Genomic DNA, 12,163 nt, shown 5'->3' on the forward strand with positions numbered 1-12,163 from the left:
AGTGGGGAGCGTTTTTATCTCAAAGCGTTGTTCAATCACAGCACACTAATGTCAGGGGAGGTTGCTTTTTAAAGGAGGATGTCTTTAGAGATCATACAATTGGGTTTTAGTCAGAAATGAAGTTATTATAATTGCACACAGAGTGTGCTGAATCTCCAGAGTAAAAGATCCAAAACATCCATAAACAACTCTGAAATTTCACCTTCTTTTTTCTTTTAGCTGCTTTTGTTTTGGGGGGTTTGGTGGTTCAAGGCAAACAGATAAAAGTGTGATATACAACATCTGCTTCTCTCTTACCAAACGTCTTTTTTAACTGTATGATGACCCCAGTGCACTGGTCACTGCTTACAACAGACTGGAATGATTTAGTTTGAAGTAAGTCCAGCTGTGCATGAACCTGGACAGATCACCAGTTGCTAAAGTCTCCAAATAGGAGCTTCCCAGAAACAACTTATTTATATTTGAAACTGTAATTGGTAGTTGTCACATTTCCTCACATTTCATGAACAGAGGACTGTTGGATTTGTCTTTGCAGTATTGTACAAAGTGTCGGTCAGACTGTGGGTGGGCCTCACTGGTGGGGCAGGTGGATAGAGGTGGGGAGAAATAAAAGTGAATTCATGTGATTTTTGTAGCAAAAACAGATAATAAATAGAACTTTATTTCACTTAAATTCAACCTGGATCCTTTTCCATCATTATCGATTACTGCAGTCTAAAAAACTCTTAAAACTTAAAAGTTGAGGGATGGAAGGTCGGTGAACAAGCTGCTGGTGGGGGTCTGGTGGCACTCTGGACATTTTCAGTGATGTTCACTTTACTGCTCAGTAACTCTACAGGCTCAAAAACAGCACAGAGCTATTCTGGAGTCATTTCTGATAATTACAATCTCTGTGTTTTTATGTTACAAGGAGATCATTTGGGGTAGGTCGAGCATGGATGGGATGAGTTGTATAGGACTCTACACATTAATGAACCTGTGTGAGCCGTTAGGTTACATTCTGTGGCACTGCTGTAATGAACACTCAGTGATCAGACAGATGCTGTGTTCCCACAACAATCCCTCCCTCACTGCTCATCCTTTTCATTCCCCCCCACATACTCATTCAAATAATAAAGTAGGAAAACCTCACAAACTTATACTTTATTTTAAAAAAAAGAAAAAAGCAAACAGGTGACTCTTCCTTACAGGGAAAATATGATTTTTTTCCACAAACACATTTTATTTTCTGTTTAAGACACATGACCACAAATTTAATTTAAAAGAAAGAAATCCAACACCAGAAAGTAAAAACTTAGCTGCAGGTTCATTAAAGTTCATTTAACTTCCACATTTAGATTAAAAAAAGTAATTTGACAAAAACATCTTTGTTTAAATGTAACATAAAAATGTCTGCCTTGTTCATCTTTAAGCACACGTCAGCAGCGGTGCACCACATCCTTTGAAATTTGCCCATCTCTGCACATGAGTGTCTTTTGATGTCTCCTTTGCTACAGATAGCTGGTTACGATTAAAGATATAAAACAGCGTAAAACAGGCTTTCACTCATCGTCTCCTTCTAAGGTAGGACTCAGTGGGTGTGTCCTGTCCTGTCCAGGTGGAGTCATCTGACTGGCTGACAGCAGCTCTCCCACACTCCCACAGTAGAGCAGAGAACGCATGGGCCATTTCTGAGAAGAAACACAGATTAAGTCTGTGATCAGACGTCCAGCGTGACTCTGGATAAATGTAAGAACAGCTACACATTCTGCAAAATGCGTTTGAACCAGCTCATTACACTCAACGTGTGAACAAGCCACACTTGTTCAGTCTAACTGAGACCAACGTTAACATTTAACATGCTAACTGATGCCTGGAGATTCTGAGGTATAGCTCTTACTTCATGGCACTGTGTTAACAAACACCTGAATTTTCCAGACCAGTAAACTGCCAAAACATCTGCTTTTACACAGGTGCACTCACACTAATGATGCTCTGTCAATCAAGTCCATCGAGTGTCAGCACCCCTTTAGTTCACATGCAAGCGCTAAAGGTGCATCTAGGAACTGCAGAGAATCCTGTGAAAACCTTTTTTACTTGACTGTAGCTAAAGGTATTTTGCGCAGGCACAATGAACAGATTATTGACTAGTGATGGCCAATTATCAAGTAGTATTTCAAGTTGTATAATATATGTAAGACAATAATGAGCATAGCATGGAAGGCAGTGAGCCGTCACTTCCTAACCTTAACAGGATGCAGGTATCCACCCGGCCTTGAGGGCAGCGTGTGCTCAGTTAGCGTCCCTCCTTGGTCTAGGGTCTCTGTCAGGTGAGCTATGTAGTTAGTAGCCAGAACCAGAACATCCAACTTGGAGAGCTTGGTGTCAGGTGGGACTGAAGGTAGAGCTGCCTGCAAAGAAGGGAGAAGCAGCTGTAATGGCCTCTTTTTCAGCCGTCACCAAAGATGGGCGTACAGCAGAACTACTGAGAGTGCAGTGTAACGTAACAGCTCTGAGGCAAGTGTGTGTGTTTTGTACCTGCAGAGTGTGAAAGGCCTGCCGCAGGTTGCGTACTCTGCTCCTCTCTCGGGCTGCGTTTTCCGGGGAGTGCTGAGCCCTCAGCGCCCTGTTCAGGACTGCGGACCCACAACCAGAACCGGGGTTTGACCTGGACCCGCACACTGATTGTACCTGCTGCAAAGAGCATGCCGAGAACCTGACATTTCTGCAAACTGATTATCAAATATTACGAAAAGAAATAAAAGCGTTTCGATTTTGTGACTGCATTATTGGTGCTTTCAGGTAGTAGAGAAAATAAAGAGAATATTCATGAAGCTGCTCTGACAGTGTACGAAACACTGCTGCTCTCTCTTTAAGTTCTGCATTAATGGAAAAGAAAACAGGTCAACCTGCAGGACAGACCCAAGCAGTCTGCTCACAAACATTTCATCAGCACACATCCACACATGATCGCTGCCGCTCGCATGTAAGTCAACAAGGTGACACAGCAACTACTTTGTTTGTTCTCCAAGCGCCCTTCTATAATAGTCTGGGTTTCTCAACGTTTCCATGTCACTATGGTTAATACAAACTGATTGAACCAGACCTCGGAAGATAGAAGATCCTCCACACACTGTATGAGTCTGTGCCACAGCTGAGAAAATTACTGACTATATTTGGCTACTTTAAATAAACACAAATATTTTAGATGTTCTCATGAAATTCTTCATATCATGTAAGAAAGATTTTGCAGTCTCCCACCAGCTGCTGGAATCAATCACTGCATTGCATAATTTGTCTGCAAAATCAGGGTCATGTTTGAGTTTGAGAATAGGAAAAAAACCTGGAGCATTATTTCAAACTCACCCACTTCTTGGACTCCCGACTGCTGCGTACGCTGCTCAGCTTGTGTCCGTGCGGGGAGGCTGGGCTCTGGGACGAAAGAGGCTGCCGGCTCTGCGGCTCGGCTGCGCAGCCAGAAACCAGCCGGTGGTTTTCTGCAACCGACATGAGACCTTCCAGAGGATTCGCTGCCATGAGCGCTGCCAAAGTGCTGCAGTAGATTCCCTTCAAGTCTCGAGAAATTAAATTACAGTCAGTGTGTTTTCATTGGACGGATGAAGCTTTATTTTCCAGTACTGGAGATTGCTGTGAGAGATACTTTCTTTTCCTAGGTACTTTGCTGGACCCAAAAGAGAACAGAATCTGAGGTCATCCCTTCATCTAGTGTGAGCACATTTTTGAAGTCAAATCTTGATATGAGATGTGACTAGTTGAGTGAAGAACAGCAGAAATGCTCATCTGATCTCATGAAGCCATTTATGAGATGATTTCCTGCTGCGGGCAGCTCCAAGCTCCTCTGGAGAGTTCATGAGACTTCTGTGGGACCCCCGTTCCACCCAGACCCTTAAACAATGGCTGCTTCTCTGCACATCACCGTCCACCCAGAGACATCCTCCCAAGTCTGACCGTCTCTGTCTCTATCCCTCTCTCTCTGGCTTTCTGTGAATCTCTGCTCGTTTCCTTATCGGGTGAGGTAATGCGGGGAACTTCATGTGGTCCTTATCTCAGCCGCACGGTCATCCTGATCCTCCCCCTGGCTGCTTGGTTGCCAAGAGTTGCAGGCAGGCAGTCAGGCCTGGGGGAGTATTGCTCTGGGAGGGTGTCCTGAGCCAGGGCACTGTGGGGGCCTTGGGAACCTCAAAGCTGTGCTAACAGCTGGACCGCAGTGGAAACAGAATTCTGGGGCAGCGCGACATTGGATGTTACCGAGCAGTGAGAAATACATTTTGGACAGTCTGAAGACATTTATGGCCTTGGAGCACTTTTGACTTGAACAGTCATGAATCTGATTTTGTGGCAAGCTAATGCTGTACATCACACCAGCAAGTGTTTAGGATTAGCAAGCTAGTCAGAGCTGTCAAATCCAAAATCTTGGGCAACCCTAGCAGTGAGGCTCAGCTTCCTGTTCCATGTATGAAACGGAGAACTGAGCCTGAAATCAAAATCTGCCTCAAAGGTTTTATTCTCACAGAGAAGCACGTGACACGCAGCAAAGGTCACCCAAGCAGGTTAGCAAGAACAGACACAGCAGGCATGTGGAGCATTTTAGCCCTTATCTGGATTACTGAAACTCAGAACCGGATAAGCTTTTTAATAACGCAAAGCTGGACAAGCACATCCGCATAATTCACTTATTAGATCCCACAAACACAAAAGACTGTTTAGGAAAGCGGATTACATAAGAATTACTTAATCTGATCAGAGTTTACATTAAAAATCGATGTGATGGGAATGAAAAGTTTCTTTCTGCTGAAACTCACTCAAGCTGGTGAATACAGGCCTCAAACAAACACACTATAACTACGATAAAACGTTTTAATACAAAGAAATATACCGGACACACAAACTCATGCAAAGAGTCTGGAGGAACACCGTTTGGCAGGACAGAAAGATTAAAATATTTTCTGCAGAGGTCAGAGTGACTTATGAATAAAAAATTCCACTAGAGCCAAAGACATTTGGACTTGGGTTGCTTACTGAAGAACACAATTATAATTACAACAAACAATGAAGCTCAGCTTTAGCCAAAAAGCACAGATTTGGAATAAAACAAAAAAACAATCTAGGCTACTTGTATTCCATTGTTGACAACTAAATATATAATTTAGTCTTATATCTAGAGTCATACCTTTTGAGTTTGTTTGCAAAATTTCAAATATTTGATCCCAGGTTGCAGTTTTCAGGCTTCACATCTTAACCAAAGACCGCCACGAATAACAGCTTTTCAAAGGCACTCCAACTTGTAACAAAGTAATAAAATCTTATGCACAATTACAATAAAGTTAATTTTGGACAAAGTGGTAATGTAACAACACTCCCATTAGCTACCATTTCAAATCACAACTTGAATTATCACACGTCTAGACTGTGTAGACATGTGGGACATTTTAAACATCGTCTGAATTACAGAATCCAACTGCAAAATGAGTGGGAACCAGTTTGGATCTGTGGCTTTCTTACATTTCTACACAGAAGAAACGTCAGAAACATGCAAACACACAGTAAAGTTTACACATACTTCTCAAAACGAGTCTTTAGCAGTGGAGCTGTGTCAGAGTGTCAAAAACTGAAACTGAAATACAGAGATTTAAAGAAGCGTCAGTTTTATTGGGTTTAAAATGGAGCCAGAGGTCAGTCTGGTGATTTTGGAAAGGCAATATACACAAAATTGCAGCTTACAGTTCTGAATTTGAAATCTTTAATGACTTTTAAAGGCAACAGCAGATACACAAGTAAACTCTTAAAGAGACATCATCAGCTCTGATTGTGATTTAACTTGTTTTGCAGCACTGTCACTGTATTGTTAGGCCTCGAATGAGGAATTTCTAGTCATGATAGTAAAATATATATTTTAAATTAACTTGCACCAACATCAAGGCGGGGTAAACTGCAGCCAATCAAAAGCTAACTGACACAAGATGTAAATCTGATGCACGTTACAGACCCTGGCAAGTAACTCCAAGGCAGTAAAGGATCATCTGCATAAGAAGTTGTGGAATGTTTCAACAGACGTCTGACTTCAAAGCTTTTCAACTTCCAAGTTAGTTTTAAATTACTCTGAAAAAAAAAATTAAAACATAACCTGAAGCTTTAAGGCAATCAAATGTTATTATTGTTGTGGCTTAAGTGGAGAGGTTTCATGCTATCAGTCAGAGGAATGCCTGGCACCTTGTTTATGCTGTCAACACAATCCCGCCATGTGCCCCCTAACCTCCCATCTGCAGCTGCTTAGAAACTGTTCTCACAACTACGAGGCTGAGAGATGCTGTAAGGAAGTTAGAAACTAGTGAACGGACCCCTGGATTCATGGAGCGGGAACTTCCAGAAAGGTTGTGTTTTTTAAAATAGACTGAACATAAAAGATGGAGTCCAGACGCTTTTCTTTCCAAGCTCCTTAGACTACGATGACCTGGACGACTGAGAACCTTCACAGACATAAAAGATGGATCCAACCACTGTGACATCACCCACTACTTTGTAGCTATTTTAAACCTTGACTTCAACCTCGTAACTATTGCCATCTTGATGTTTTGAAACCAGACATCATGGGGGAGGGTAAATCTGACTGAGAAACTGAGAGACTGCACAATCATAACTGCAGCTGTGCGACTTTACCTTGTTTTGTTACCTACTTTACTCCAAGTAGATCAAAAAGAATGCAAAGATGGTATCATTTTATATTTAACAAGACATGAAACCATCAGTTGACATCAAAAGCCCATCAGTAAAGTTTTTACTGAGGGCTCAGATCAAGTGAGGAGCTGTGCGGTTGTTCCATAGACTACTATACAAACAGGATCATTTCTCTAATCAGATTTGCCAACCCCTGCTGGCCTTTAGCAAGAATGCTGGTTTAAGCTCCAGTTTTCACCAGAGACTACGTCCAACTTTTACATAAATTTCATAAAAATAAACTGCAAGTTTAAGAATGAAAGGTGTAGCCTCAAATTCTAAACAGTAGATTGAAAACAAGCTGTAATTTTTATATTTTCATAGTAACCCAACCTCTCAACAGACTTTCAATTACAGTCACCACTCTTTATTTCACCATTAACACTGCATATGACTTTATCATAGTGCCACTTAGAGAGCTATGATATCTTACAGAATCCACTGCAGATAAGAAATACAAAGCTTACTTCATCTAGAATCAGAGTCTATGTCCACTTACTGCTCAGAACTTTGTCCCAGGTGATGTCTGTTCATATATCTGTATTTGTTAGTCCACCCTCTACTCTTTCACCTTCCCTTCCACAATCTTTGTGAACTTCTGGATGTCCTCTGCCATCAGTTGGGGCTCTTCCATAGCAGCAAAATGACCACCGCGGTCCATGGGAGTAAAGGTCACAAGTTTACAGTATTTCTGTTTGACCCACAGCTTGGGCGTGTGCATCAACTCGTTGGGGAAACAGGCGAAGCCCGTGGGGACAAAGACTGGTATCCTGGGAGGAGAAGGTGACAGTTGTGAATCAGCATTACATTTTATTAAACAAGTCATTCTGAATATTTCAAAATTAGGTTTTTAAATGACAAAGCTGGGTGGCACAGAGCTGTTGAAGACTGTTAACAACAAACACCTTTCAACTAATAAGATGTTGCTGATGTGCTTTATGGGAATTTGGTATTAATAACAGCTATGAGAGAATGAGCATTTGTTCTCACTCACTTTGCATGTGGAGCATCAAGACCTTGGCCAAAGTTTTCCTTGTAGAACCTCATGGAGGAGATAATGCAGCCAGAGGTCCAATAGATCATGATGTTTGTCAGCAGGTCATCCAGAGAGAACTTCCTGTAATACATGTTATAAGACTACTGATGACTGAAAAACTAAGGAAACAAGCCTATTTCAGAATAGACAACACTGCTAATACACATGCTACTACTCAAATTCACAACTTCTTATCACCTTCGATTCAGTTTTATTCATACAGCACCAAATCACAACACCAGTCGCCTCAAGGTGCTTTATTTTGTAAGGTAGACCCTACAATAATACATAGAGAGAAAAACCCAACAATCAGATGACCCCCTATGAGCAAGCACTTTGGCAACACTGGGAAGGAAAAGCTCCCTTTTAACAGGAAGAAAACTCCAGCACAACCAGGCTCAGTGAGGGGCAGCCATCTGTTCCCACTGGTTGGGGTGGGGTTCCACTAATATTAGTGGGACATATTCTAATATTCTGTTGTATTCACCGTGTGAGTCCTCCATCGTCCAGGTTCCTGAAATCATGGCTCGTCCACGTAGAGAACTTCTCCAGAATATAGGCAGCTAGACCCACTGGAGAGTCATTCAGCCCTCGACCTCAAGGAAAGTAAGAAAGTAAAATATAATTCAATGTGCACAAAATATTTTTAGGAATCTTGAGCAAATAGAATAATTTGAAGGGAGATTACAATTATATTAAATACAGGGAAAGGCAACCAAGGTCCCCAGTCAGACTTGACCTGGGTTATGCTGCTTGAAACCATGTTCTCCAAGTTCTTACCCACAGTGTCAGGCTTGGTGGCCTGGATGTGCATGTAGCCAGTCTCTTTAATGGATTCTACCACCAGTTTCTCCATGCAGGGAAATAATCGCTGAATATCAAAGTCAGTGAAGCCAAACAACTTAGGGAAGTGCCGGCCAAGCATCATGGACAAAGCCATGGACAGCCCTGGCTTGGAGGGCGGGGCAAAGTTCAAATGCAAGCCTTTGACAGTTCTGGGGGTGAAGAAAAAAAACTGCTTACAAAAAAGATGTCCAGAAATACAAAAATGTTTGCATGCCTCACAGAGGTCTACTGTTCTTTGAACAAGTATACTACAGAAAAATATCGACATGCTCAGAATTTGGTGTAATATTTCTAAATAAGACGTCATTTATACCCAGTACATTTGGTGCAGTTCTTGTGTCACATACTTGGGTTCCAGCTGAGCCATGTTGGTGGTGACCAGCCAGCCCCAGTCTCCACCGTGAGCGTAGTACTGCTGGAAACCCAGACGCTTCATCAGTTTGTGGAAGATACGAGCCACACAGACCGAATTAAAACCTGTTTACATGGAGACAGAGTTAGAAAACGCAGCATCCTTGCGTTTCCTACACACTGACTTTACTAACAGTAAATTCCAACATTTATTTTAGTGCTGCTAACCACTGACCATCCTATGTTTTCTCTACCAGCTGGCTCACTGACCAGGTCTCTCTGATCTAATTGTGATAACTTATATAAATCAGCTGCTTCTCCAGAGAGGATCTCATCCTTACAGTCAGACCAACTGCAACTTTATCATCTTAACATCTGGAGCTCAGCTGTGAGCTAAAGGGCAACTCCAATTTAGCTCTGCAAGAAGTTCATGTGGCGCTACACTAAACCTGCCGAGTACTGCTGCCACCATCTGCAGTCCAACCACTACAGTTGAGAGACACAGTTGAGAAGCAGCTAATCATGTTGCTCATTTATAAAAAGTGGATGTGTGCACATATGAAAAAGTGCCTGATTTCTGATTTTTTCTCTGTGCGACCTCTCCAGGGTAATGGTAGCTGGGATAGGAAGATGAGGAAGGTCCCCTTCTTTCTTACTTAGCTTATTAGGGTCAACCTGGATTTACGCTGTTTTGTGTATTTAATATCCTTTGTACACTTTGTGACTGCTTAGGCTTAGGGTTTACTAATCACCAAAAAACTACACTGCACCCAACTTTTATTAACAAGTTGGGTGCAGCGTAGTTTTTTAAATTTCCCCTTTAGGAATTATGGTTATTTTAAAGTCTTTGACCATGATAAAAGAGTCTAGTGATACTGTGACAAGCCTTACAGTGATGATGGGATAATCTAGCCAAAGTAAAGAAATCCCCAGGCTCACCTTTCTTATTTGGTGCTTCAGAGAAGCCATACCCTGGAATGGAGGGACACACCACCTCAAACACAAGGTCGTGTGGGTTTGACGGGTCTGTGAGCATAGGGATCAATCCATAGAACTCATAGAAGGAGCCAGGCCAGCCATGGACCATAATCAGTGGAACAGCACTCGTCCCTTCTGGCACCTTTTTGGGTTTCACATGCAGGTAATGGATATCAATGCCTGGACAGATTTTTAACAGGTTAGAGACAACCAACAGCATTCTTCTTCATGAACGTGCCAGCTGAGCCTCACCCTCAATCTTGGTTTTGAAGTGAGGGTACAGGTTGAGCTTGTCGACCTGCTTCCTCCAGTCAAACTCATTTCTCCAGTAAGAGACCACCTTCTGCAGGTACTGCGAGTTGAAGCCATAATTAAACTGGCTGTCTTCCAGCGAGGGAAAAGGACGAGTCAGATCAATCCTCCTGTAGAGGTCCTGACAGGAAATAAGAGAAGATGTACAAGTCTATGTGTGTGAGGTGGAATTTCTCAGCAGTAAATGCACCATCTATCCTGTGGGACCAAATGAGAGGGAAACTAACCTCCAGCTCTTGATCGCTGGTGGTTACCCTGAAGGAGCGGATGGTGTCATCCTCCCCAGCATCACAGGGTGCTCCAGAACCCCACCAGCCATCCTCTGTTGTTAGGACCTGATTCTTACTCCTCTGAACCAGGAAGTAGATCAGTCCACCAATCACCAGAGCAAGTAGGACCTCTGTGAACATGATGAGACGAGTCTGCAAGAATGAATGACAGACAGGACAGAGGAAAAAAAATGAAACAACATCTACACCCAGACATCATAAGGTACACAGGGGCCATGAATCGGTCATCTATAGACTGTGCTATGCTGTGCCTGTGTTTTGTCACTTTCTCCAAAAATAGATAAATAAAAAAAAAAAAGAACAAGTTTGCATCCATCCACGATAAAAATGTGATCGATTTACTTCTGCACAATCCCCTTACTCTTATTTTGAAGGTTCAGTCACTGCTGAATTAGTCTGAATTCTGAACTTTGGTTAATAAGGATTACCTGCACCAAGGCTGATCCCATTATTTAAAACTTTGGCCACGTTCATTATACTCTAACAGAATACACCACTGTGCCACTCCTTGGATCCTTATATTTTTCAAGGAAAATGGAAATGGGTGCGTTGATTTATTCTTGTGTAAATTAGCATCCCTCAGCCTTTTCTCCCCTTTTCCTTTCCTTAAGAATGGCTGCATGACAGCCGCCCTTCTAATGAGACCAGTTCTGATGAGGATAGCAGTCCTCCATAGATCGGACAGACTTTAACTTAAGTTGAGTCAGTTGTCATGGCCACGAGTTTAGGGGAAAAAACGTCGAGCACACAAAGTGTCAGTGTCCTGTTGTATGCTTGTGTTTTGGAGTTAATAGAATTAGACAGCAAGACCGAGCAACACCTCAGTCACAGAGCAGTATGACAAAGCTGTTCACGATCGTGCACGCGCACACTCACACAGTGTATTAATCCACGATAACCGAGCAGCGAACCGGACACATCAGAGGCAGCTAACACGGGGTCAGACTGCAATCCACCGGTGGAAAAGTCTGGACTGACACCGTGTTTGCGTGTGCATTTATTCAAAGAGGATACACTGTATAAAGTTCGGCGCCCCGGTGGCTGTTAGCCCCTTTAGTCAAATAAAATAGGTCTGTTTTCTCGAACAAACTGCCCCATTCACACGAACACTGCAGCCAGAAATACATCTGCAGCTCTAGATCTGTCCAAAAATGCCACAGTGTGGTCAAGCTACGAACACAGATTAATGACTATTAATAATATTTTTTTTTTTAAATAGATAAACAAAAAAAAAAAAAGATAGGACTTGTTTATATATGATATTGATATTTTTCTCACAGGTATTATCATAAAGCTATAAGTCACTAACAAAAACTGACGACGACACAGTGGGAGCTTTCCTACGCACTATTTATGTCAAAGTTAATCACACCGAGCTCTTTCCCGGAGCTATGCTAGGTGGCCGTAAACGCACCTTTCAGATTGTTTCAGCAGTCAGAAAAGTAACACAGCTCTTCGCAGTTTTATTATTAAAGGTCCGGTCCAGAAGGCTGCTTGCTGCTGGCGGCGCTTTTCTGCTCCACTGTGAAACCAGCGTTTCCTTCCCGCCCCTGGAACAGGCAAGAACTGACTTTTGTCCTGGAAACCAAATGCATGTGGGGATATCAGAAAGGGATCATGGGGGTTGTAGTATTTT

At 42.4% G+C, this 12,163-nt stretch overlaps 2 protein-coding genes across 3 annotated transcripts; both read right to left on the reverse strand.

Moving 5' to 3' along the window:
- Positions 1-1,122: 1,122 nt before the first annotated feature.
- On the reverse strand, positions 1,123-4,184 carry LOC116314229 (transcription factor 24-like). 2 transcript variants are annotated; one of them, XM_031732193.2, is made up of 4 exons: positions 3,346-4,184; positions 2,518-2,670; positions 2,226-2,390; positions 1,123-1,670 (listed from the first exon to the last, which is right to left on the reverse strand). In XM_031732193.2, the coding sequence occupies exons 1-4, from the start codon at positions 3,514-3,516 to the stop codon at positions 1,542-1,544; spliced, it is 618 nt and encodes a 205-aa protein (XP_031588053.1). In that variant the 5' UTR covers positions 3,517-4,184; the 3' UTR covers positions 1,123-1,541. The 2 variants fall into 2 exon arrangements, with proteins under 2 accessions (XP_031588053.1, XP_031588052.1); XM_031732192.2 differs by having other exon boundaries at positions 2,518-2,673; positions 3,346-4,108.
- A 396-nt stretch (positions 4,185-4,580) lies between these two features.
- On the reverse strand, positions 4,581-12,085 carry ephx1 (epoxide hydrolase 1, microsomal (xenobiotic)). Its single transcript, XM_031732187.2, has 9 exons — positions 11,942-12,085; positions 10,465-10,659; positions 10,178-10,358; positions 9,887-10,105; positions 8,944-9,073; positions 8,531-8,745; positions 8,238-8,346; positions 7,709-7,831; positions 4,581-7,484 (listed from the first exon to the last, which is right to left on the reverse strand). The coding sequence occupies exons 2-9, from the start codon at positions 10,645-10,647 to the stop codon at positions 7,274-7,276; spliced, it is 1,371 nt and encodes a 456-aa protein (XP_031588047.1). The 5' UTR covers positions 10,648-10,659; positions 11,942-12,085; the 3' UTR covers positions 4,581-7,273.
- Positions 12,086-12,163: the final 78 nt, after the last annotated feature.

The sequence above is a fragment of the Oreochromis aureus genome, linkage group 15 (assembly GCF_013358895.1).
Source record: "Oreochromis aureus strain Israel breed Guangdong linkage group 15, ZZ_aureus, whole genome shotgun sequence".
In the NCBI taxonomy this organism is placed as follows: domain Eukaryota; kingdom Metazoa; phylum Chordata; class Actinopteri; order Cichliformes; family Cichlidae; genus Oreochromis; species Oreochromis aureus.

Coding starts and splice junctions, on each gene's coding strand:
- LOC116314229 (XM_031732192.2), bottom strand. CDS start 3,516: ATGGCAGCGAATCCTCTGGAAGGTCTCATGTCGGTTGCAGAAAACCAC. Junction 2,674..3,345: donor GTCGGGAGTCCAAGAAGTGG/GTGAGTTTGAAA, acceptor TGCTCTTTGCAG/CAGGTACAATCAGTGTGCGG. Junction 1,671..2,225: donor GATACCTGCATCCTGTTAAG/GTTAGGAAGTGA, acceptor GTTTCTTCTCAG/AAATGGCCCATGCGTTCTCT.
- ephx1 (XM_031732187.2), bottom strand. CDS start 10,647: ATGTTCACAGAGGTCCTACTTGCTCTGGTGATTGGTGGACTGATCTAC. Junction 10,106..10,177: donor CTTCAAAACCAAGATTGAGG/GTGAGGCTCAGC, acceptor AAATCTGTCCAG/GCATTGATATCCATTACCTG. Junction 9,074..9,886: donor TGAAGCACCAAATAAGAAAG/GTGAGCCTGGGG, acceptor CCATGTAAACAG/GTTTTAATTCGGTCTGTGTG.